This window comes from Xenopus tropicalis, chromosome 4 (assembly GCF_000004195.4).
Source record: "Xenopus tropicalis strain Nigerian chromosome 4, UCB_Xtro_10.0, whole genome shotgun sequence".
NCBI lineage: Eukaryota > Metazoa > Chordata > Amphibia > Anura > Pipidae > Xenopus > Xenopus tropicalis.
Genome location: NC_030680.2, coordinates 74,409,302 through 74,435,900, shown reverse-complemented (window position 1 = coordinate 74,435,900; position 26,599 = coordinate 74,409,302). Strand labels below are relative to the sequence as shown.

General features: G+C 38.6%; 1 protein-coding gene across 3 annotated transcripts in view; it reads right to left on the bottom strand.

The window, feature by feature from the left end:
- The window catches only part of fhod1 (formin homology 2 domain containing 1), an 88,269-nt gene that overhangs the window by 21,914 nt on the left and 39,756 nt on the right, over positions 1-26,599 (bottom strand). For 2 of the 3 annotated variants that reach the window (XM_031899812.1, XM_031899811.1), the window contains exons 8-18: positions 25,825-25,919; positions 24,166-24,309; positions 21,214-21,572; positions 19,540-19,638; positions 16,380-16,403; positions 14,371-14,424; positions 9,592-9,737; positions 8,759-8,902; positions 4,384-5,273; positions 3,665-3,820; positions 983-1,165 (exon numbers count right to left, since the gene is read on the bottom strand). In XM_031899812.1, the coding sequence (XP_031755672.1) occupies positions 983-1,165; positions 3,665-3,820; positions 4,384-5,273; positions 8,759-8,902; positions 9,592-9,737; positions 14,371-14,424; positions 16,380-16,403; positions 19,540-19,638; positions 21,214-21,572; positions 24,166-24,309; positions 25,825-25,919 (2,294 nt within the window). 3 annotated transcript variants of the gene reach the window in all.

Sequence of the window (26,599 nt, the reverse complement as noted above, 5' to 3'; positions counted from 1 at the left end):
AGATTTGCCGCCCGTGGTAGCAAATTTTTTATGCGGGTGACAAATCTCCCCATGCCATTTCCCTTAAAAAGGCTTAAAGGCATAAACCCATCATAACAAGCTGGGTCTTTTTTTTTTTTTTTTTGAAAATTCAGAGAAAGTATATGACAATATTAGGAACAACAAATGCTTGGCTGCCACAGGATATTTTTCTGCCAAATTTTCTCCCAAGCAATGGCCTATTCCTGTGCCATATATTAGGTTTGGTTCGGATTGCATCTGATATTCCAGTACTTCATGTTACTCCAGCAGATACTAACCCTGTGACTGCTGGGGGGCCAGAAGGACACTGACTGACAAAGGGGTAAATTAAACCCACTGGTATAGAGTGCAATATGAAGGGCATGCAATACAGTAGATACAATTTATACATAGAAATGCAAACAGAAAATTAAAATGCTTAGCACACACCCAATGCTAAACTTTTCTCTTGTATTACTGGCTATTCTTGGGAACATTGTAGAATATAACCCTACTTATGAAGACCATAATTCTCTTTAACATGTGCATTCTGTAGCTTGACATGCATGGCCACTGCCTGACTCTACAGCACCATTTTCCTTTCTGGATTCTAGTCAAGATAAACATTGACATATTACTATAGGAGAAAATGTAAACAGTGACATATTTTGCATATGGTTTCTATTTCTTCCTAGAAGCCAGAGGAATTAAAACATTTATCAAACATACAGGCTCTCTCTCAGTTGTTTCCTGTTTAAAGGGTAAAGGCCTTGCTAAGAAGTCAGACCGTAATTCTCTCTGACTGGAAATAAAAAGGTGTGAGTACTAAAGAACTGTTCCTTTATTATACCAGAAATAAACCAAACCATGAGTTAGTAAAGTAAAAACCTATCTATTTCTGGCTGTAAAGTGCCAAACTAGACGGGTTCTTTTACATTCGTTCAAAGGAGCCGACAGTAAATTGATCTGGGGGTCATTATACCTTCTCCATGGTCTCATAGTCAAGTTTAAAAGCCCAAAGCTGCAGTCTTGATGATAGCCCGCTGATAGAAGAGAGGGTGAGTAAGAACTGCTCCGCTGTTCCCAGTGGAACATCAGGGTTTGCAAGCTGAGCTTCCTGAATCTTCTGTTTTTCCTCTTCTGTAGGCACCATTGTCAGAATTTTCTGTAAAAAAACAACACTGCAATTATAAAATAGGCAACAAAATACAGGTCAGAGACTGAATTAAATTGCTTTCTTATCTGAATTACTTAACAAAGCACCAATTCTTATTAACAAAGAATCTGCTGAGAATCTAAAATGAAAATATATGCCTATACTTTATATATTTTTAATATATAAAAATACTGGAGGTCAAAAGTTTCAATTCATGCCATAATTCAAAAAAACATGGCCGGTTTCTATTTATCAGATATACGATTACAGATGTAAAAAAACAACAATATATTGTTTTATTTACATTATGTCACTATTTGCAAGGGGACTAGGAAAAGATTTCCACTTACTATCCTCTGGACCATGTAAATACAGTTTTACAAACTTAGAAATATTATCTTTCTTTTTGCATCTGCCTTTTTTAGAGAGCTGATAAAATGACTGACACATGGGATCATTGAGGATTCTTCACAATGCATCGTAAAGTGAAAATTATATTGGTGCCTCTACGGATAGTTTACAATGTGGGTCGGCTTCCTGCACAGAGATTCTCAGCACTATATAAGTGCCTGGAGGAATAATAACAAATCCAAAGCCAGGCAGTAAGTATAAGCTGGCTCTGACGGCTCACCTTTAGCAGAAGAAATGACCTATGCTTGGGAGGGCCAGCAGGCCACAGTGCTATAAAGGGTTAAGACCGGTACACAGCAATAATTACTCTGTTGAAGGGAGGCTGCTAACAGTAACTACACTGGGGGCGCTTTTCTTCTCACATACAGCATGTTGCTAGCACACCATAGGATAAAAAATGAATAGCTTATTATCAAGTAAAATCAATAATCAGGAAAATATTAACCCTTAATGTGCTACCAGTGCATCTGACTGAGGAGAGTTTCTAACATTTGCACCTTTCCACAAGGAAGATTTGGTTTCAGTAAGCAGATTAGAAATGTTTCCCACCAAGCCAAGCATGAGATAATTGCTTGTAGTTCCCCTTGCACAATGCTTTAGTTCATAATCTCCTTCTCTATAGTATCTGCTGAGCAGAAAAGAAATGTTCTACATAGGTGAGATATACAAATCCCAGCATACAATAGAGGGCCCCACTATAGAACATATCTAGGTCTCATTATGGTATATCTGGGCTATGAGCACCCTTTGCAACAAACTTTTCAATTAAAAGAAATTTTGCTCTTTATAAAGTGAACCCTTACAGATAAGTAAAAATATAATATGCATTTACAGTAATTATATAAAGATTTCATTATTGAAGGTATAGTTTCTGAGTTAGTGTCCTTTTTGGTAGGACATGAAGCACAGTGTGAAACATGCTTGTATTTTACTGGGTGAAAAATGCAGGTTATTGAATAGTTATCATATGGAGAAAAATAATTGTAGCAGCAAAGTCAGAAGCAGGTACTGTGTCCAGCCCACATTTGCCATTCACTGCCAATATTAGGTACAGTTCCTGTTTCTTAAAAGAAGACTTAAAAAAACAGCAATTGGTTGGGCACCTCTCAGTGCAGACGTGGTGTAGATTTGCCTCAAAAATGCACAAAAGTGTTTAGGGTACGAAATCTGTCCTGTGTATGCACAGAGACAGGCAGGGCAGTTTTTGATTAGGTTGTGTGACATTTTCAAGGAACCCACAAGTAAAAGAACTGGCATCTGTTCAGCCTTTTCAGAAGATAACAAAAATTATAACAAAGATAAAGAGAGGACTGCAGACTCTCCTGCTGTGAGTTACTATGCAAACATCCACACCTTGCTTACGTGTCACACATGTAGTGCATTCATTTTGCGTTCTTTTTAAAAAGCACTAGGCAAGCAAGCTATACATTGTACTGAACTTTAACCTTTTTTTTTTTTTTTTTTTTTTTTAGAACAGACATTTAGAACAGAAGACTGCGTGGCAAAAGCATTTAGCTTCTAACCAACACTATATTAAGTCAGTCTGTTTCTCAAGGTACAAGCAAGAACTCTGCTTTGTAGAGCCCCACATTACATATATGTGGCCCAAGCCTTAAATACTTAAAGGAACAGTTACACCAAGAAATAAAAATGTATTAAAGTAATTAAAATATAATGTACCATTGCCCTGCACTGGTAAAAACAAACAGTGTGCTTGCCTTAGAAACTCTATAAATCCTCTATGGCAACATAGCAAGGTATTTATATGAACTATAAATTTATAAAACTGAAGCAAACACACCAGTGTTACCAGTACTAGGCAACAGTACATTATATATTAATTACTGTGTAACACTAATTTTTTTTGTGTTACCGTTCCTTTAAGTACAGTAAAACAGGTTTTTTAACTTCATGTATAATTAAACTATAAATATGCAGTTATATTAAGTAGATTGTATACAAATAACAAATAGTGAACCCTTGTTCTATTTCTAAAGTAATTACTCTCTGCTGCTTAAGGGAAAAACCCTCAGTATATAGCATTTTGTTATCTGGTTTTTATTGACCAATAAATGCTTTTTGCGTTGAGATTATTACCTCAATACCCTCTTTGGTGATGGCATACTCATCAAAATTCATGATCGCTGTCTTGATAATGTTCACAGTTGGCAGCACCGTTAACCCAATATTAATAGCATTGCTCCTCTTGGGATCCAGTAAAACTAGATACTGTTTCTTTGCATCAGTCCCTTTCTGCAAACACAAAGTAAAAGGCTGAGAACGTACAGATCATGCAATTTAATGTTCATGTTTGTACTCTTCTTAGGCCTATGATATACACCGATTTTAGACATTTTGCTTCCAGTGTGTTTCTTCCACCATAAAATTGCCCTCTAACTTGGCCTTGCTAGAAATAGGAATAAAATGAAAATCTGCTCATGTAATAGGGATAATCTGGGGTCTTTTTTGTATGAAGATAAATACATGGCAGGTAAACAACTGAAAATGTCTATTGAAACACTGACTTATGAATCTAGCTTAGAGCATTTCTCACCAACAGAGACCTGTGTTTGCTACAAAAGATATCAACACATGTGGTGGCAGGTTGCCAGTGAGGCCTTGGCTAAGTTATTTAATCTTATTATTTTACAGTAGAATGTAATGTCTATGCCGTTTACCTGATTTTACACCATTTTGACATAGCCCCCTGGCAACAAAAAATTGGTGTTCTACTGTAGCTAGCACAAGTGTTCCAACTTTATAGACTATAAATACACATAACAACATGTAGTACATTATATTACAACTATGTTTACCTTAGAAGCTGCCAATTCCTTGGCTTTGGATTCAAAAAGATGCTCAAGTTTTTCAGTATCCAAAGATACTTTATCCAGCGAATCCCAAAGTGTCCCCTTTCCAAACTTTCCTCTGCTTGTGTTTTCAGGCTCTTTCATTTCCCTCCAGAAAAGTTTAACAGTTTTCCTCTTTTTAGTCAGAGCTGTGCTACTGGAGTTCTGGGACATGGAACTAAAGCTAGGAGGAGCAGGTGGTGGAGGTGGCAAGTTTAGGCTGTTACTGAATGGCGGTGGAGGGCAGATAGGTGGGGGTGGAGGGCAGATAGGTGGTGGGGGTGGAGGTAGACAACCGGGTAGTGGTGGTGGTGGTGGGGGGGGGGGAGGAAAAGGCATCCCTGAAAGGGATAGAGGGGGTACTGAATTTAAAACTGGTGGATGAGGTGGCGACACAGTTTCTGGTGAATCAAAATAAAGGACATCGTAATCCTCTTCCTCACAAAGATCAGTGAAGTCCAGGTCTTTAATCTTTAGTACTGTCTGAGGCTTTGATGGTTGCTCCCACAGAATTGCTGAAGATTTCTTAAAGGGAATCATCAGGGTTTTTTCCAAATTCTTGGCATTGGTTTCTGCATCAATGCTGTACTGAGCCCTCATAACAGTTCTCCGGGATTCAGCTGTATTTTCAATAGTAGTATTGGGAGAATTCTCTATCTGAACTTCCTCTGTCCTAAAGATGGGACCCATCCTCTCTCTGGGCGACTTCAGCACTTCGTTTGACACAATGTTCTTTGCATTAAGAATTTCTGTATCTAGGCCAGTCCCACTTTGGTTTTTGGAATAAAGCATTTCCAGCATAAATTTTTTAGAGCTGGAGCGATCTGTCGTTGGTGGAGGAACGCAAACTGGACTTGCTTTAAGGGGGGAAAAAAAATTTAAAATCACCATGACAGAGACACAAAAAGTCATATCTTAAACACAGGAATCTTTCAAAAAGGCTCAATTCAAACAAGTTGAAATAATATGTGATAAAAAATATGTTATAACATAAAAAACAAAATAGAGCTCATTTAGAAATGCAAGTGCAGTGAGGGAAGTGACATTTTAAACACAAATTCCAATGTTTTTTAAGCACAACATGTTTTTTCTCCAGGGTAATTGCAACGGATATGCACAGTGTCGCGTGCCCACTTTTCTAAATTAACGCCTATTGTGCTTAGAATTTCCAGAGTCAAAATTGTGTCATTTCTATCAGCAAAATGATGACTGAGTGTAATTCTTTGGGTGCAAGTTCCATCTGCACTGGAATCACCTCAAGTTTAAAGATGTTGGTAGCTCAAGGATTCACAAATTGGACCATGAGGCAGGAAGGACACAGTGGCGCTAAGTGCAAAAATAGAGTAGTACAAGAAAAGTCTTCAGATGCAAGAACTTTAAATATACAGTGTTAATGTGTGCATGGATCACGTTTTGGTGTGACTGCAACAAAAATGATTGCAGTCCTGAATGTGCCATAATTTATCTGGCAGCAGCTCAGGCTATCTAATCTGAAAATATAATCTGAAAAAATTCCTTTTTGGTGAATGAACGGTGCCACTGCAGGTGAGTATGTGAGGTCAGAGGCAGAGTAGAAAAATTATAATTGACCATATAAAACTAAATTTTTATTACCTAAAAATAACAACCATTGTGCTCAAATTAACACAATGCAATATGGATATTAGGAAAAATATCCTTTGGTAAATTTAAAAGGATCAGCATTTTTGCCTGGTGACAAATTCAAGTATTTGCTCACCATCATTTCCACCAAGGTACAATCACTGGGGAGGTGACAAAATGTTAGTCACCCCCCAGGGACTGTAATCACTTACCTTTTACCCTGGGTTGGTGTTCCTGTTAGGAGAAAACTGTACCAGCCTGGGGTAGCTGTGAGAGCGCAATCTTCCTCCTTCTTCGGTCTTCTGCAGAAATGCGCCGGCCCCAGCGTTCAGAAGATAGACAAGAGAAGGAGGAGCAACGTTCTCCCGCAGCTACCCTGGGCTGGTGAGGTTTTCTCCTAACAGAAGCACCAGCCCAGGGTATAAGGTAAGCGATTACAATCACTGGGGAGTGCCTAACATCTTGGCATCCCCGCTGATTTTACCTTTCCTTCTTTTAGGGATAATGTTGAACCATACGAGGTCAGGGTAATGTGGCCAAGAGAATAGTTTTATGGTAATGTTTTATTGCCTGAAAAAGTGAACAGTACTGTTTTGAAAAGATAATTGACTGCATGTACCAAAGCCAACCCTATTGTCATACAACTTCCTTCTCCCTGGGAGCATGAAATAACAATTGATCTGCAATAAAATAAGAACTCTCATACTAATAGCCTTCTCTACATATAAAGTGAATATTAATGAAATATATATTTTTTGTATTTTGAGGCTACTGGCACTTTCATGAAATTAAATCATTGTAAAAACTTTAACCCTACACTAGCAGGTGTCTATGGTAATCTTCTTACTTTTTTCTATACAGAAAACATTTGGCTGATAGTTTAACAAGGGAAATAGAGCCAGTGCAGCTAGAATATGGAATTAGACCTCAGCGCTACTTAGTCCTTCCTGCCATCCAAATAGAGAAATACAATTTGGTTTAAGACATTTTTCTGTATCTTACCAGTTTTTCAATATATCAAATCAAAAAGTAAACAAATTAAATGAGATAGCAGGTTACCCTAAATTAAACATACTAACTATCTCTTCAAAGCTGCAGATTGTCAGTACACACACACTTATGTATAGAACTGAAGGAATGGCTCACTCATGTACTACTATGTAAAACATTCTGCATCATGCTGATCTTACCATACTTCAAATGTCTGTAGCCTTATTTACCACTCATACATGTAAAAATGACTTATATGGGCTAATACTAGAAAATTAATTCTACATGTCTCTGTATTATGGTGTTAAACATAAAGCATAGGAAATGAACTGGTTTATTAAGATTCAGGTCTTAAAAAAGAAAGTGAAAATATAAGCAGTAGTTATATCACTGCAAACCAGTATTTGGCAAATCATTCACCAGGGAAAAAAGATAAATTGCATAGCTGAAAAAGTGAAATTCATATTTTTGTTGTTCTTATTTCTAAAATTTGTTTGCATAAATAAAGGGCCTACAGTATATTAGATTCCCCCATCATTTCCCTTAGTGATCAGTTAAGGTCCCCATACACTATAAGATCCACTCGCTTGGCGATGTCGCCAAGCGAGCGGATCTTCACCCGATATCCCCACCTACGGTGGGCGATATCGGGTAGCAAGTGGCTTTAAAAAATAATCCGATCGTTTGGCCCTGGGGTCAAACGATCGGATTACATTTGCGGCCATGGGGCAGTCGGTTCGGGGCCACATCACCGAGCCGATGCGGTCCCTGATCCGACTGGATTTTCTAACCTGGCTGATCGATATCTGGCCAATTTCAGGCCAGATATTGGTCGGCCAGGCCGCTCGCTTCTGCCCATACACGGGCCGATTAGCTGCCGAATCGGTCCAAGGGACCGATATCGGCAGCTTTCTATCGGCCCGTGTATGGGGGCCTTTATACAGTGCTTGTATCCAAGGCATTTCAGCACTGTACACCTGGTACTAGAGCAACAATCCAGGACTGGGAGAAAAGAGCAGCAGTGCACAGGATGCAAGGAAGTCCTGTACATAATGCCTTCCTTAGCCAATAAGGTTTAGATCTTTTGCTGCACTTTACACCACTCAGTGCTCCCTAAAAAATGATTTGCAAGTTAGGGGACATGAGAGGGGATGTCTAAGTGCCGGTGGGAAGGCATTTCCGGAAGATTAGATGCCTGCGGTAACAGATTTAACTGCAGGTGACTAATCGCCTTGTGTATTTCAGTAAAACTGCTTCTGTCTTCACTCAGCTACATGACTGCCTTCTTTCTCATTTTCAGGCTGATCCCCTCTTGGCTCCATTTTGTGAAGCCGAGTGGAGGTGGAAGCAGTACTTGTCAGTGCAGTTTAACCGAGGTGTGAAAGGGAGCAGATTTGCTTCTCTCAACCTGCAAAAAAAAAAACCCACAGCCAGAGCCAATGCTCCATGTGTCCTCAGACTTAGCTGAATCAAGACACTAGTTTAATTCTAATAGGATGAAAATTCTTCCCCTTCATATGGGACAGTTCAGACTTAACTGCTGCAATTTTTGTCCATCCCTACAAGCTGAAGTAACAATGGTATTCCTGTGAAGTTAACCACCACATTTTTAACACAACCATGTAAGTAGAACCTGATATCTAAATTAAAGGACTAATGCAAACATTTAAAACTATCTTTCAGGAAAATTCTACTTCATGCAATAGCTATAAAATTGTGTAAAAGAAAACAGACATTAAAAATGACTTACTTGGTTCTGATTCATGTTCTTGCCTTTCTCCTCGCTCCTCCCTCTCCAACGTGCTGCTGGCTGAAGAATCACTGGAGCCAGAGCACAGTTCCTTTTCATTTAGGCTTTCATTCTTCTCTTCTTTCTCACTCAGATCACCATTTCCTTGTTAAACAAGTACCCAAGGTTACGCTATAGAATTATAACATTTTCAAACAACTTGACAGTTTATTTGCAAAATAGGAACTATACACAGAAATAAAGGCATAAACAGACTGGAAAATAAAATAATAGGACATTTAAAAAACCTTAATGGAACGGGGTGGCTCTAAAACTTTTCTGAATGCTCATAAGAACAAGGCAGAAAAAAATGACCCTGATTAGCTCATGGCCTTAGTTATCAAACCAGAAAGGATGTCAGAAAGGATGTAATGACAATAAAATAGGCTCCTTGATACAACCACAAAGTGAACATAGTCCAGTATTTGAAATGTGTAAAAACATTATTCCTCAGCATTAAGTTACTTGGTATATCAGAAACTTATTTACAGAAGCCAATAAATTATTAAAAAAAAAAAATCAGTTAAACTTGATTTATAAGGCTTTTCATTATTATTAATGCACTTAGCAGTGGAACTGAAAAGGCTGAATTCCAAATTGCTAAGCAATAGAAGAGATTTTACTGTTACCATTGGATATCATGCCTTATAATTAGACATTACAAAGTTCATATCAACATAGTTTACTCATATTTAACAGCAAGTGAAAAATGATCTCTGTCATGTATGGCACACTGGTTTTTCCTTAGAGACTAATAAAAATAAAGAATACCACACTACTGGAGCAGCATGTACCTTCTTCCGCTTGGCTAGGAGACATGGCTTCTCCACACAAATCACCTCCATTACGCACAGCCTCTGCCAATACCTCTTGTCTGCCCTTGGACAAGGCTGAGATCTTCTCCAGCTCCGTGGCAGCCAAGTTTTCCAAAAACCTGCTTCTGCAAGTAAAAGAGAAACTACAATTGAGAATTCCTCAGACCTCATTACACTGTTAAAAAACATTACATTATTCATCTGCCAATGGCAATCCCACGGCTCTTTGGCTGTTAGAAGAAATGGAGAGTCTGGGTTTACCACAAATACATCGGCTTGTGGGTTTGACTACATCAATATAAAAGAATTGACAAAATATACAAACCAAGAAAATTTCTAGAAACAATGTTGATTATTTATTTATTACATATAAATGCATTTCAGTTCACTTTCCAGTACTGCAGGTATAAATGTATTAATAAAGATGCTAATCTCCATCACTGCACCAAACAACAGTAGCCAAGATAAAGCTTTAATGGTTTAAATACAATTTAAACAAATGTTTTTAATTACTAAAACTAAATTGCTATGGTAATCTTTGTCTGTGTCTTAATTAAAACATTTCTAGAAGAAGATAATTATGTCTTTAATGAGCAGAATCTGCCATATAACTTGTCTCAGCTGAAAAGTTAGGACCAGCAAGTTTCCTCAGATGAAAATTGCACTTAAGCAATCTATTGATTATGTTGGGTTGAAAAACCCACATACTGTTTTTTGACTTCAGCTTATTCTTCTTCTATAGCGGAGCAGGTTGCCTGTGCTTCTCTAAGCGATCCCGCCCCCCCGTTGTTTTGTGGCGCCGCTCCGAACACCCCAATTTTTCCATTGACTTTGACAGGGAAGATTTTCAAACTGCTGCCACAATTACAGTTTTGAAGCTACACCCCCCAAACTGAAATAACATAATCACAGGGTAACCACGAATGAAACAGCAACTCTGTTGGATGACCCCAAAGTGGGAGGGGCCAACAACAGGCAATCAAATTTCACCAATTGTCTTTAATGGGGAAATTGAAACTGCTGCCACACTTACAGCTTTGAGGCTACACTCCTAAAACTTGAATCACATAGTCATGGGGTCAGCCTGAATGAAAATATGATGATTGTTGGATGCCCAAAAGTGGGCGGAGCTGTGAACAGCCAATGAGATTTTACCTAGTCTAGGGGACTGCAGTTTTAGCTTTGAAAAAGTGGATCCACCAACAGCCAATCAGATTTTACCTATTGAATTTTATTGGTTTGATGCCAGGGTTCCCAAGCTTTGCACACGGGGCCAAAAACAGCCAATCAGATTTCACCTATAGACTTTATATGTTTACATTTAAACTGCCGCCATTCTTTAGTGAATTTTTATGCAAAGTGTTTTTTGCAAAGCTGGTCACTGGGGGACTGCAGTTCAAAAATAGAAAATCAGATTTCATCCTTTAAATTTTCTTGGTTTAAATTGAAAATGCTGTAATTCTCACACTATTTATGCCAGGGTGCCCACTGTTCCACTTAAGGTTAGAAAAATTGGGCAAACCCCACCAACCACCAATCACCATTTACCTATTGACTTTTATTGGGTTAAATTTCTACTGCTGCCGTTCGTATTAATCCTAGGGCCCCTAAACTTTGCAGCCACCAACCGCCAATCAGATGTCAAACGTTGACTTTCATTGGGGAAATTTAAATTGCTGCCATTCAGACACTATTAAAACCAGGGTCCCCAAAATTTGCACAGTGGTTTTACTAAATAATTGTGGTCCAAAGTTAGAAAAAGTGGGCGGAGCCAACAACAGATCAGATTTCAAGCAGTGACTTCACGTTTTTTCAACCCAACATGAAGTTTGTTCTCAAACTTCCCTTTCTAGTTTAAATTATGCTTTTGGATGAATTTACACCATTTGCACGGTTATCGTCTATTCCTTCTATATTCTCATTTTGTATCATTTGGTTGTAAAAGTTTGAAGAACAAGAATAATTTAAGTGAAAACAAATATTTATGGCCTCGATGGGGGATTGCTATTCACAGGGCTAATGACGCACAAGGAGATTTGTTGGTATTATGTCAATGTTAATTGCCAAAGAAATGTAACAATGAAAAAAATGTGCGGAATTCCTGCCTGCAGAATCCTAATGTGGACAATTTGAAGTGGCAACTAGATAGGCTTCTTAGTGTGACATTGTAATTTTACTGAATTTGGCACCTAATAAGTGGCATGTCAAAAAATCAGACCACTTTATGGAAAAACTGGACAGCACTAGAATGCTTGATTGTTGCCTGAAAACACAGCTGTCAGTGGGCATTTGTGTGCATGCAAAATGAAAAGTTTTGGATCCCATTTCTAAATGGATTAAAAGAAAGTCTTGCATAGCAAACAGCACTTTTCAAACAATTATGCTGTCTGAAACGCCAGAGCTGTAGGTAACAGAATTGATCATTCCCAGCCAGCAAGAGTCCTTCTTTAAAACTAAAAGGTATTAGCACACATTCATCAATCGAAAGCATAGTCATAAACTCATGCTGATTGCTGGTAGAATAATATTTGTATTTAAAACGTGGAACACTTTGGCATCATTTCAGCTTTATTTCAAGTCTAGAATAAGGGATGATAATAAATGGCTACATGCTCAAATGCTCAGCTGGCTCCAGGGCTCTCTCACACACTGCACTAATGTCTCTGCGCGCCCTGGGAGGCAGTAAATGTTTTACCTAAAGAGTTACACATTCTGCCAAAATAATAACCTGTTCTTCATAAAGGTTCAACTACACTTAGAAGTCCATGAAATTCAGTTGCTCAGACAAGGAAACTAAATTATTCTGGTCAAAAAGGCATTCATTTTCTATATGTATGTGAACAAATTATTATGAAAAAACTTGAATAACTAGGACTTGTGGCTCCTATAATTAGCATATTATAATTATAATATATAATAAGTAACAGCAATATGTATTAATTAAAACACTTTTAAAGTTATTTGAAAATGTCATTTCAATTAAAAGAAGAAGTTGTTTATGCCTTTTTGTTTGGATTTCTGTTTCTGACTCGTAAAACTGTGTGGCTTCTACTATACTGCGTCGGCAATCAGAACCAGTTAGTCAGAGCCAGTAGTGCAGTTATAAATAGCAAGATAGACACTGCTTTCAACAGAATTTACGTTTACACATAACTCTTAAATCACAGAAAAAGTTTAATTACTGTTTACTGGAAAGTCTTTTTTATAATTATTTAATTATACAAAAAAACATATTCAGATTAGAGAAAGGGAACTTTCATTTGAAGCAGTGTAGGTGGTTTTTCACGCAGGGCCGGATTTCTCCGTGAGGCGCCCCGAGGCCGCCCCTGTGGCTGTCCCCCTCTGCGCATGCACGAACGCGGCCCCCAGTGCGCAAAGCGCAAACGTGCCCGCTCCCCAGTGCGCATGCGCAAACCCTCCTTTAAACTCCCATACGGAGCAGTGGGGAGAGGTCCCCACTGCTCCGTATGGGAGCCAAATTTAAAAAATTTTTAGCGGCGGGGCGGCATGCCGCCCCTAAACTTCTGCCGCCCTAGGCCCTGGTCTTTGTGGCCTTTCCACAAATCTGGGCCTGTTTTCACGGTGAGGGCAGTGAGGTTGGGGAATGCCCTTCCTAGTGATGTTGTAATGGCAGATTCTGTTAATGCCTTTAAGAATGGCCTGGATGAGTTCTTGAACAATCAGAATATCCAAGGCTATTGTGATATCTACAGTTAGTAATGATGTTGGTATGTATGGTTTATGTATGTGAGTGTATAGATAGGTAAGTATAGGTCTGTGTGTGCTGGGTTTACTTGGAAGGGTTGAACTTGATGGACTTTTGTTCAACCCTATGTAACCGCCTTCATTCTGCAGCACTGTATTTATAAGGGGTGGCATACGGATGGTCCCTAGCTTGCAAGTCATTGGGCACAAGCTACAAGGAAACTGTACTTATTGCCTGCCTATGTAAGGTGTTAAATACAGAGTTACACTCTGCACAATGCACTGGATTCTAAATGCAGCATGCATGATTAAGAGAGCTGCAAAAAAAAATTCAGCGACTTTTAGTGCTAATATTCCGAATTGAAAAGAAAAAAACCAGATGTTTAGTAAATGGGCCCCTAAGTGTCCAATAAGTGCTCATCAAAAAAAAAGTTGTATCTATGAAGCCCACATTACTCAATCACCTGCCACAAACCAAAGCCCCTTTTCTACCAGTGAGTAATGTGCACTGTGTGCAGAAACAGAAAAAATCTCAACTCATATACAGTAGAACCCTGATTTATGTGCCCGGATTTTACTTTTTCCCGGAATTGATGCTGTTTTGTCACAGTCCCAATCAGGCAAGCTGTGGTTTTTTCTTTCCTGGATTCAACCATTTCCTGGAATTTATGCCACTTTGCCAAAGCTCCCTTGGGAAGCATAAAATAGAGGTTCTATTGCAGTGTATTTAAAAATACACATTCATGGCTTATTATAATGTAACTTTACCCCCCAGGCAATGACCAACTCACTTTTGAAAGTTCTTTACAAGAAGACTTCAAAGCAAAAGAAGTTTCTAATGCTTTCAGCTCTGTGGAAAAAGTCCCAATCTAAGGTGTCTGGCATCTGTTTAAGCAGGTTCACAATGACTGTTTCTTAATGTTTTTCTTAGCTTTGCAACCCAAAAGTTGGTTTACAAGTAGTTACGCACTGTATTTTGTAATTTTCTGTGGCAGAAGAAATTACACTATACTGAGGTAAATGCAAATTTGCATGCAGTTCCAAAGTACTTACGCAAATCTTTTGAAAATTGGCTTATCATCGCACACATTACTATTCTTCTCATGGCTGTGGGAAGAACTCATTAGTCAGTAAGTGAGCTTTGCATGACCTGGGTCACAGTGCTTTTCAATGACACCAAAAGTAGCAAATCCATGCAGTATTCACACCTCACACACCTCAAAACAAATAGCCTGTGTGGCCAATGACTCACTACAATGTGTTCAAAAAGTAGCTGGAGCTATAATTATAATTGCCAGTCCTAAGAACAAGTAACAGGACTGGTGCAAATTAATAAACCAACAATAAAATTTTTCCTTATCTAGTACAAATAAGTTCTGCAGACTTTACAGAAATGATACATAATTCACATTAGTCCCAATTGGAATTTATCACAATCATACACATTACGGTCAATTTTAATCAGGAGTCAATTAACCTGCTTTTATGTTTTGGAGCATGATAAGAAACCAGAGTGTCTAAGGGCTCTGGCACACGGGGAGATTAGTCGCCCGCGACAAATCTCCCTGTTCGCGGGCGACTAATCTCCCCGAAATGCCATCCCACCGGAGATTTACATTTTCACCGGTGGGATGGCATTTCGGGGAGATTAGTCGCCTGTGACGTGGCGGCGCGATTTCAGTGAAATCGCGGAAGTAGCCTTGAGAGGAAACGATTTACATTTTCGCCGGTGGGATGGCATTTCAGGGAGATTAGTCGCCTTCGAACAGGGAGATTTGTCGCGGGCGACTAATCGCACCGTGTGCCAGAGCCCTAAAGGAAACCTACATAATTAGAATTGCACCTAAAACCCCAATGCTAAGACAGCAGCACAAATCATTGCACTACCATGCATATATAATTAGAAAAATATTATAGGCTTATGTGTGGCTGTCAAGATAGCACCTTTTAGGATAATGACACAAGTTTTGTTGCCTGTGCTTAATCTCTTAGGGCCGTGGCAGACGGGGAGATTAGTTGCCGCGCGACAAATCTCCCCGATATGCCATCCCACCGGCTTGAATGTAAATCGCTGGTGGGATGGCATATGCGGCCCTGCGATTTCCCGAAATCGTGGAAGTTGCCTTGAGATGGCCGCATATGCCATCCCACCGGCGATTTACATTCTAGCTGGTGGGATGGCATTTCGGGGAGATTAGTCGCCCGCGACAAGGGGGATTAGTCGCCCGCGACAAGGGAGATTAGTCGCCCGCGACAAGGGAGATTTGTCGCGGGCGACTGATCTCCCCGTCTGTTACGGCCCTTAGACTGGGCAACTAAAATAAATAAACATTTCCTTTGTCAGTTTCAATCTCCACCAGTAAAACAACTGAATAGCCTTTTTCTGCAGTTTTCTGGCAATGTAGTTACTGATGTGTTTAACTGGCAGCAATTTACAGTGACAACAATAGAAAGGTATTTTTTCAGCAAGGGTAATGTTTTGTTGCCCAGACTGAAGAATATTAAGCACAGATGACAAAACGTACAGTGTAATGACCTGATCCTTTACTGTTACGATAATATAAATATTTAAGGGAAATACAAACTATTTCTACATAAGATTATTTCGATTATCTTTCATTATATTCAATATACAATATATGAAATTCATACAAGATTGCAAGTAAAAACAAGATGAACATCAGCCAGAGTTAGAGATCACAAGAACATGCAATGATATAACACAACAATGTTAAAGCTAAGAAAGCTACTCACTGCCAAATAATCCCATGAAAACTAATCACACTATAGCTCAAACAACATGTTATACACTCTCTGGCATTATGTAAGGTACTGACTAAAAAGTAAAATAAAACAACAGTACAGGAGTGGGGCTTTTAACACTTAAAAGAAATAAGTAGCTGTTAAAAAAACAAACAATACAATTTACATCTTACATTTATTCATAAAACCATTATGGTTAACTTGCTGGTTAAAAGAAAACAGATAGTAAGGGAAAAGATAGCAACAGAGCCGAGGTCAGGGTTGGCTCGGTGTGTTAGTGTTGTTGAAAAGCCACTTACCAAACAGGCTCTGTTTGGTGAAGTCTGTAAAGAGAGAAGTTTGAAAAAGAAGGAAGAAAAAGAGTTTTGAACAGAGAATATGGTGACAAATAAAAAATTTCAAACTGACCTATTTAAATAATATTATATTACATGTTTATATTCAGTTTGATCTTGCTTGAAATTTTTGCAGAGCCCAAAACATCTGAAAGGTGAGTGAAACTGAAGTACAGGTATAGGACCCATTATCAAGAATGTTCGGGACCAAGGGTATTCCAGATAACGGGTCTTTCCCTAATTTGGATCTCCATACTCCAAATTCAATAAAACATTAAACACAATAGGATTGTTTTGCATCCAATAAGGATTAATTATATCCTAGTTGGGATCAATTACAAGGTTCGGTTTTTACTTTGATTTAAATGGAGTGTATGGGAGACAGGCTTACCGGAATTCTGAGCGGGTTTCTGGATCCCATACCTGTACAATGAACACTACAGACATATTATAAAAAGTACCTAGAGTTCAAGAATAGCCACGAAAACATCTCTGGATTCAGAACATGCTTACCCCATCCATTTGACACAGAATATGTACAGTATGTGCTGCAGGTAGTATTCAGGCCCTTGAAATTTTGGTACTAATAACACTTGTTCAGGTGAGCGTTATAAGAGACGTTATACTTTATTGCAACAGAATATTTTAGTTTCCTTAACACATCACAGAACTGTTTGCTGAGACTATGACAATTCTAAAAACACAAATTGCTTAGTATGGCAATGGATGTGTCAGACAATCTGTCTGTCAATATTTCTTCATGAGATTGAAAAATACTCTATGAAACTAAGGGTCATGACTAAGCTTAGAAAAGAAGAGCTTAATAAGGTCTCCGTTTTGAACAAAGGGTATAATGCTCAACTTGAAAGCTTCCCCAGGCAAACCACAACATGCCGCTAAACCAGACTGGAAATAAGGACAATTAATTTTTAAACCCCTAAAACTGAGTTTAAAAGATTTTCTGTACTTAATTATCATAACATAGTTCACGGTGAATTAATTTGCATAGTAAATACATTTGGGGTAAAAATAAAATGGACTAATTGTCATTTACGCTTTATTTACATTAAGTAGTTAAAGTGGAAGCAACAGGTTACATAGTATGTTTATGCCTTGTCTGAAACTTGATAAGAATGCTTGAACATGCTTTAAAGGAACAGTAAGACTATATAGGTAAAGTATATTTTTATATACTTAGCAATTATGTACTTTTGCCCTGAACTGGTAAAAGTTGCGTATTTGCTTTAGTAACAGTACTATTTTATACACTAGTTTATATAAATAAAGCTGCTGTATATTCATGTGGGTAGCTATTCAAAATGAAATAGGGCTAAATAGCACAAGTTACACAACAGAAAACAGAAAATCTCTGTAGAATACCACAATGTTTTACAGAGATTATCTTTTATCTGCTATGGATCCTTTAACTCCTTTTTTCCAGCTTGAAATGCTCCTTCCATGGCTACACAGCAGCTTATTTTTATCAGCTACAGAAGTCTTTTTGAAGCAAACACTTTTAGGGCAAAGTCAGATCTGACATATGGTCTACTTCTCTCTGCCTGCGTTTTAAAGTGGAACAGTTCTCATTTGCAGCTCCATGCAGCTACACTGACAGACACACAGCCAGCTTTTCCTCTTTTTGGCCCGATCTTCGCTCCATGTACCTACACTCAGGCCAAAGCTGTGTCTTCTCAGTGCAGCTACACAGAGCTGCTGATGAGCAGATCCACTTCTCTCCGCCTGCATTTTGTAGAGAACTTTATGCCGGGTCTGGCTTTGCCCTTACCAATGCAGGGCAGTAGTAAATTGTACTTTAATTGCTTTAAAAACACTTATTTTTTTGGTGTTACTTTCACTTTAAAGCACTTGAGCAACACAAGTCACAGGACTTTGATCAAATGTACAGCCAATGCACAATGTGCAAAGCCATATTTCTAATAACCATTACTTAGATAGGTGTTAACAGGAGGATTATACTGGCAATTTTGCACATTCCACCCATTAAATACAGCACCAGAGGATTCCTGTTCGCCAGTGGACCTCCACTATGTGCGCATTTGTCAAATGAAGAACTTCCAGAAAACAAACATTGGTCTAGAGTGAAGATAGCTTTGAAATAACGATTTATTAAAAAGTAACCGGCTGAACTCAGCATTATATTGTAGGTTCATTATTCAAAAACAACTGATGACGGAAACACTCAAATAATATAATTCTAGTATGAGAAAGCAACCGTTTACTTACTGCATATTATCTCAGGCAAATCTGCAGGACTGAGATAATGTTTATGATAAAATAATTAATGTCGGTCACTGTGACTGCAGGAAAAAACCTTACTTATATTCCTATAGCTGTGAAAAAGTTTTATCCCATTTTTTTTTTTTTTTATAAAATTAGACAAACTTAAAAATTCACAAAAGAAGCAAGGCAAGAAATTATTTGTTTCTTTAAAGAACAATTGTTTTTCTCATACCTCCTAATGTTGGAGATGTACATCAAGCAAGCAAGATTCAAATTTGCAGCCCAAATATTATATATATATGTTTAAGGTAGCACTCACCGTCATAACTGGAGACATGTCTGATTAGAAATCTCTTTCCCTTGAATGCTTTTATTCCCAGAGTTAAAGCATGGGAAACCAAAACTCAGACATTACCATGGTAACCCCCGAACGACAAAGGCCTTTCCTTTCTCCTCCCATCCCCCTTCTCTGACCACTCATAAGAGGGACAGCTGTATTGTAGTTAGTTGTTAAATGAAATAACTGCAGTTAGCTAGGCATAGGCTAGGCTGCCAACATGATCACATCTAACCCTCCCACTGCTGGAGTTAAGGAAGTACTAACCATAAAAATATAAGTGAAGTGTCAGTGATGCTATAGTCTAATGTCACAGATACAGAGGCACAAGCTTTCTGTCTCTGTGATAAAGAGATTCCAGAGCAAGTGGTGCCAGAGATTTAAGGAAGCAGTATTACGTGTATATAGGAACAAGCCCATATTTATGAACATCACCTAGCTAGCAGCTTAAAACGCTGGATTTCACCCGTGAAGTATTTAAACAGCAGGCATCAATTGGCTGATTCTGTTAAACATAAAACATCAAGAAGCTTATACTAAACTTACTTAAATATACTCCTGTCACCAATGTTAGCCAATTTATCCAACTCTGGGATGGGATTTGAAAGGGATAACGTGGAGGTGCTGACATTTTCAACAGCAGATCTGTAAATCAATAAGAAATAGTATGAATAATACATTTCTAGCTCTAACAGCTGCAGCATAAATCTATTCAGCTATGGAAGAATGTTTGCATTCCACAAACAGAACATTGTATGGGACCGGTTATCCAGAATGCTTGGGACCTGGGGTTTTCCATAATGTGGATCTCCATACCTTAAGCCTTCTTAAAACATAATTTAAACATTAACCCAACAAGATTGTTTTACCTCCAGTAAGGATTCATTAAATCTTAGTTGGTATCAAGTACAAGGTACTGTTGTATTATTACAGAGGAAAAAAAAAGGAAATCATTGTTAAAACTTTGATTTATTTGCTTAAAATTGAGTCTATTTAAGATGAACAAATTCAGAATTCTGGATTTCAGGTTTCTAGATAAGAGATCCCATACCTAAAGTAGGTTTAATATCACTAACATTTTGGAAACATTATAGATTTCAGTGTAGAATGATTGCACCTACTGTCACTGCTCTGTGGCACTTGGGGTATTTATATTTAATCAGCAAAAAAATCTTAAATACCAGAAAAATAAGATACTGCTAGGACCAATGCCTGTGGATCTGGCCTTTCCTCAAAATAAGTCTCAGTTTATCCATTGACATTACAGCCACAATATTACCCTTAATCATACCTGGATTTCAGAAACAGATTAACAGGCTAATGATCTACTAAATAGAAATAAATGGCAATAATAAATGAACAAAAATAAAAGCATTTGGAGTGGTAGTAGAATAAATAAATGTATGTGTAGATATAAAAATTCTTATACTAATTCTACAAATTGTAGTGAGACTGTGTCAAATTGCTTATCTGGGCTATACATATTAAAGTGTTTTTTTTTATAGTGCTTGCTAAGTAGGCCTGATCATTTAGCATTTATGTATTTTATTTTCTGAGGTTATCTGTATAGGCCGCAACATTCTACCATAACATTTTTGCAGTGTATTCTATATTCTTTTAACGCTTACATAACAAATGTATAATTTTCCTCGAGGTAAATTTGGTTTAAAGAGGTGGTTCACATTTAAGTTAATTTTTCTTAGAATTTTTCAATTCTAAGTAACCATTCTAGTAGTCTTCAATAGTTTGTTTTTTTTATTTGCCTTCTTTTTCTAACTCTTTGCAGTTTAAAAAGGGGGCTGACCCCCACAGCAAAAACAATTGTTCTGTGAGGCTACAATTAAATATTTATTTTTACTGCATATTACTTCCACTAGGTCCTTTCCTGTTCATATTTTAGTCTTTCATTCAAACCACACCCTGGTTGCTAAAGTAATTTGGATCCTAACAACCATATTTATGGCTGAAATTTCAAGCTAGAGAGCTGCTAAAACGTAAATAGTTAAGTATATGCAAATAATAAAAAATGAAGACCAATCGCAATTTGTCTAAGAATATTACTGTCCATATCATACTAAAAGTTAACTCAAAGGTGAACAACCCCTTTAAAAATCTGGGTGCAAAGTACTGTGTTAGGTACTGAATACCATGCAATTGAATGTGCTAAGAAAGCTACCAAAAGTAACAAAAGTAGCATTGCTCTGCTAGCATTGCACTTACAGCTCAATACTATTCTCATTTGGAGCATAAGAATCTGCTTTTGTATATGAATCCTTGCACACTGGAGAAGCTGATGGCTCTTCTTTGGCAAGCTGGTTTGGTGGTGATGGTGGCACAATGCTGAACTTAGGGACTTGAAGACTGGACTCTTTGATAACAGGGGTTGGGGCAGCAATGTTTTCATCCTGGGGTTTTGTCACTGAAGAAGTGGAGTTGATTTTTGCCCAAACTTCCGCACTGTTCCCAAGCGAGCGCCTAGAGCGTCGTACCTCTTCAACACCCAATGAGTTTCGTCTACGCTCTTTACGGGCAGTGTTAGATGCTTCCTCACCACCCTCATCTTCCTGTTTTAATGCACTCTGGTTATTCAAATTAAAAGAAGACAGTTAGTGGAACAAAAACATTTTGGTGATTACTGTAAATTAGTGTTGAAAGGTCCAGGCATTTTAGTACACAACTAATTCAGAATAGTGAAGTGTCCTAGTTTACAGTTTTGGAAACACTGATGAGGTATCCGTGCACACAACCTAACCAAACTGTATGATCTGCATATGCATAAAATACTACCCTAACCTTTGTTGACCAGTTTGCCAAGCAAGTATATATTTAAAATATATCCACCACCTTTGGCATGAGCTCATTTAGTTAAGCTTATGAACAAAATGTGCAAAACCACTGTCTAAACTTGAATAAGCAGACATATCTGATTCCTTAAATTGAAAGGAAACTATGATAGCTGTTTGTGATTGCTTGCAGTAAACATCTCACCATTCCCATAGGCTCACAGTCAAATATATCCAACCTCTCCCTCCCCTTGTTCCATTATATAGTGATGGATTCTTATACTTCCACAGTGGGTGATGCATATACTCTGAAAAGAAGATTGATTTAAGTACCAGAATCTATCATTTCACAAAAGGAAATATGGGAGTATGGGAGCAGTTGGACTACTCAGTAAGCCTAAGGGCTCTGGCACACGGGGGAGATTAGTCGCCCGCGATTAACTCCCTGTTCGCGGGCGACTAATCTCCCCGAGTTGCCTACCTCTGCCATCCCACCGGCGAACATGTAAGTCGCCGGCGGGATGGCAGACGCGGCGGCGCGATTTCGGAAATCGCCCCGCCGCGTCTGCCATCCCACCGGCGACTTACATGTTCGCCGGTGGGATGGCAGGGGTAGGCAACTCGGGGAGATTAGTCGCCCGCGAACAGGGAGTTTTATCGCGGGCGACTAATCTCCCCCGTGTGCCAGAGCCCTAAAGGGAATGCAGAGATAGTTCCTGCAAGCACAGAAACACTTATAATCTAATGAATTAGGTATGTCTGTGTAAAAATAGTGTTTATACACCTTTTTAAGTCTAACTGATTTAGCTCATTCCAAAAAAAGGAGGTATATTTTTCCTTTAACCTATTTGATCGCCTAAGTAAGGAAGCCTAATTGGGTTGATCTATTGGGTTGAGTATTTAGCTTTTGGGTCAGCATGGGTTCCCAGGTTATCAGGTGAGAAACTCAAACGATTGTATAGCTCAACCAATATATCGCCAGCTATCCCTGATCACATATAGTTTGGGGACACAATTATTTAAGGTCCATACTAGGCTAGCAGACATATGATGATCCAAAGAGGTGAGACAACAGCCAATGTCTTTAGGCTATATATTTTACTACCATTGAGCAATGTACTGCTCATTTTATTAAACCTCCATAGCTGGCCAAGACAGACAATTATGAGAGCATAGTTTGCAGTATGCACAGAAAATTCCTACTCTGCATGACTGCATCTATGCAAAAACTGTAGAAATGTACACTTATATGAAAAGGTATTTTAAAAACAAACTGTAGTTATTTAAGACATGTTTCCCACAGGTGTATTACAGATGTCCCTATAATACTAAAAACTTAAGGCTGCATGTAAATTCACCACTTTTATATACTTCTACTTTACTTTGCTGTACTTAGAATCTCATGCAGGGAGGAAGTTTAACACTAAGCTGTGTAAGTGACATTTCATCTTCATACAATCATGTCTGAAAGCGTTGTAAGCCTTAAACAAACAAGACAGAGAAGTTTACAGATGAAGGGTTATGTGTGCCAGAAAATATACTGCAGGTTTTACTGTAAGCCAGAGGAGCCATATGTTAGGCTCAAAATCCACTCCAATGGGACATTAGAGATATGCCAAGTATGTATATTAAATCTCTTGCTAAATCAATATTTATCCCACACAGTGTAAAGGGAATACCTTTGCATGCCTCAAACTATAAATAATTTTTTAAGGCTGAAGCATGTAGTGTTTGACAAATCAAATATTATTATATAACCTATAGTTTTACAATGCACCGCTTTCTAAATATCCTCAGAAACATCATATTCTGGTGCTTAAATGTGCAGTGTAAAGCTTACAAACAATAGCGCGGGGATACAAAAGATTGAAAGGCCTAGTGCTGGGGCTTGACTGTGCCGGTGCTGGATGTTGTGCATGGTAAGGAAGGTGTTGGAAGGTGTTGGTGGGGCACCTTTTGACACATCTTTAGGCTAAAGGGTATATTTATCATGCTGTGTAAAAAGTGGAGTGAAGCATTACTAGTGATGTTGCGCGGGGCAACCAATCAGCAATTAGATTTCAACAGTTAGAAAACCAAAGGGGTACTTGGGTGCAAGTGACCCTCTTCCTCTTTCTTCAAAAATCCCAGCTTCACTCTATGACACATGCTTGCCCGCCAGTATCCCAGGCTGGTGCAGTTTTCTGCTAACAGGAGCACCAGCCCAGGGTACCAGGAAGGTGATTACAATCACTGGGGGTGCCTAACCTTTGGCATCCCCAGCATTTCCCTCTCCATTAAACTATTGTTTTCAGACAGTATGAGAACATTAAATATTTAAGGTATTAGAGTTCTGCCCAAAGTATATGTGCAATGTGAAATATTAAGTGTTTTATGAGAAAGCAGTTACCTCATACAGTACAAGTTTTCGTTTCAGGTCTGGGTCAGTTGCTTTGTTGTTCATGTGACGCTGAATGATTTTTTCCATCCCCTGCTGCTCCAGACAATCAGTAACATCATAAAATGAGTCCTGGTCAGGAAGTGCTGAAAGAGTCTATAGAAAGCCAAACAAATAGTCATGCAAGTTCGTAAGAATGTAATATAATCAGCTAGAGCTGACTAACGGACAATATACGGACGGCTATAACAATAAGCAGGTGCCCACCAAAGCAACAACAGTGTCCAACCAAAACTTTTACACCCAGAATAAGGCCTTTCCTAAAACCAAAATAAGTAAGGCAATGAAATGTAGTTCACTGTTTTTTTCAGTGCCTGTCAGTCTTTTTAATAACTAATTTATTGTTATAACTCTTGAATGTTAGAAACACAACCCTACATGTAAACTAAAATGAATCCCATCATGTTCTGTTGTACAGCTTACCACCCCATTTTTCAATGTGAATACTAGCAATGATCAGATTTTTAGTAGTGTCAATGCCAACAAAACTAAGCAGCTGCCAATTCTATTTATATCTGCATCAGTAATATATCAGGTGACAAGTTTCTCGGGCTAAAATTATTTCCCAAATATTTATATAATCATGGAGACAGTTGATTACATTTTTGGTAATATTTGTCTGGTGACCCATAGATGATGTCACAAGGCTGAAGACATGGAGACAAAAGGAAAGGAAAGTAAGCAATATATTCAAAGGTCTCTCCTTCCACACCAATTATAACAGCAGATAGGCCACTAGGCAGGCAAGGAGGTTTCATCTCTACTTTAGCAAATGTTTGGAAAAACATCTGGTCAGTATAATCACTGCAAGATGTTTTAAAGTTCGTGTAGGTCTACATCAGAATAATTTATGCAGACATGCTCATTTTCATTTCTAATGTAGCATGATGTTCTCTGTAACCTTGATCTTTTATTTCTATCTGTTTTAAAAATTATGGCATGCCATATAAAGTTCAGAACCCCGAACAGTTATGTAAGAAATTACTCTGATCCTCTCTATGTGAGAAGGGGGTTAACCCTCTCAACAAAACCCTGTGTTTGCTTCCTTGCTTCTCATGTGGCTAAAGCATAGATATATTTGTCATCTCATCACCCAGAGTAATTAAAGAACTCCATTCATCTCCTTATTAGAGAAACTTATTACATGGCCAAACAGTGGCTGATGTAGCATGATATCTGACAAAATGGTTGTATGTATAAGATACATGGGGCCAAATTCAGTTTTGGATAAATACATGGGTTAAAAAGTTTTAAAATATTGTAATTAATTTATATTTTTCTACATATACTTTCTTTGAGTTTGCTATTTATTTAAGCATAGGCAACACAGGTACAAAATGCTTAAAATCTATCCCGTTCAATTCAGCATTCTTCATGTGCACTCACACAAGTCATTCTGTGTTCATTATAAGCATTTTGTCCCCAGTCCACAGGGCTACTAATCTGAGAGGAGATAATTCTTGCTTGAGGTAAAATCTCAAAATTACTGAATGCGATATTTCCCTAGGATGTTGCCCATATCCTTATGTGTCACTAAGTGTCATAGTAAACAAAAATATCACACTTATAAAACAACTAACCAACAACTGGATATAATATGTGCTTACTTACCTTGTTAATGAGAGTCATTGTGAAAACTAGCAGCTCTGAGTCAGCTCCGTTCTTTTCTTCTAGGATATCTATTAAATTTGACCATGGACTGCAGGCTGAACATGAAAAATGACTTAGGTGTATAACTACAAATTACAACACATTTGAAATTGAATTAACATTTACTGCTGGAAGGCAATGCATTTTAAATGAATGACCCCAGAGAAAAGGATCCCACCCTGAGACCTGACTTATGGTTTTTGATATCCCAAGTACAGCAAGGTGTATGCATTGGTCATCTAAAGCTGCCCATACACGGGCAGATCCGCTCGCTTGGCGATGTCGCCAAGCGAGTGGATCTTCACCCGATATCCCCACCTACGGGTGGGCGATATCAGGTAACATGTAGGCGAATTCATTCATTTGGCCCTGGGGCCAAACAATCAATTTCTTTCGGAGGCAATGGGGCAGTCGGTTCGGGGACCGCATCAACGAGCCGATGCGGCCCCCGATCCAACTGAATTTTCTAACCTGGCCGGTCGATATCTGCCCAATTTCAGGCCAGATATCGGTCGGCCAGGCCCCTCGTTTCTGCCCCTACAAGGGCCTATAAGCTGCCAAATCGGTCCAAGCAACCGATATCGGCAGCTACAATCGGCCCTTGTATGGGGACCTTTAAGGTCCCCATACACCATAAGATCCGGTCGTTTGGCAATGTCGCCAAGCGAGCGGATCTTCTCCCGATATCCCCCACGGGTGGGCGATATCGGGAGAATCCAGGGTAAGCCGATCGTTT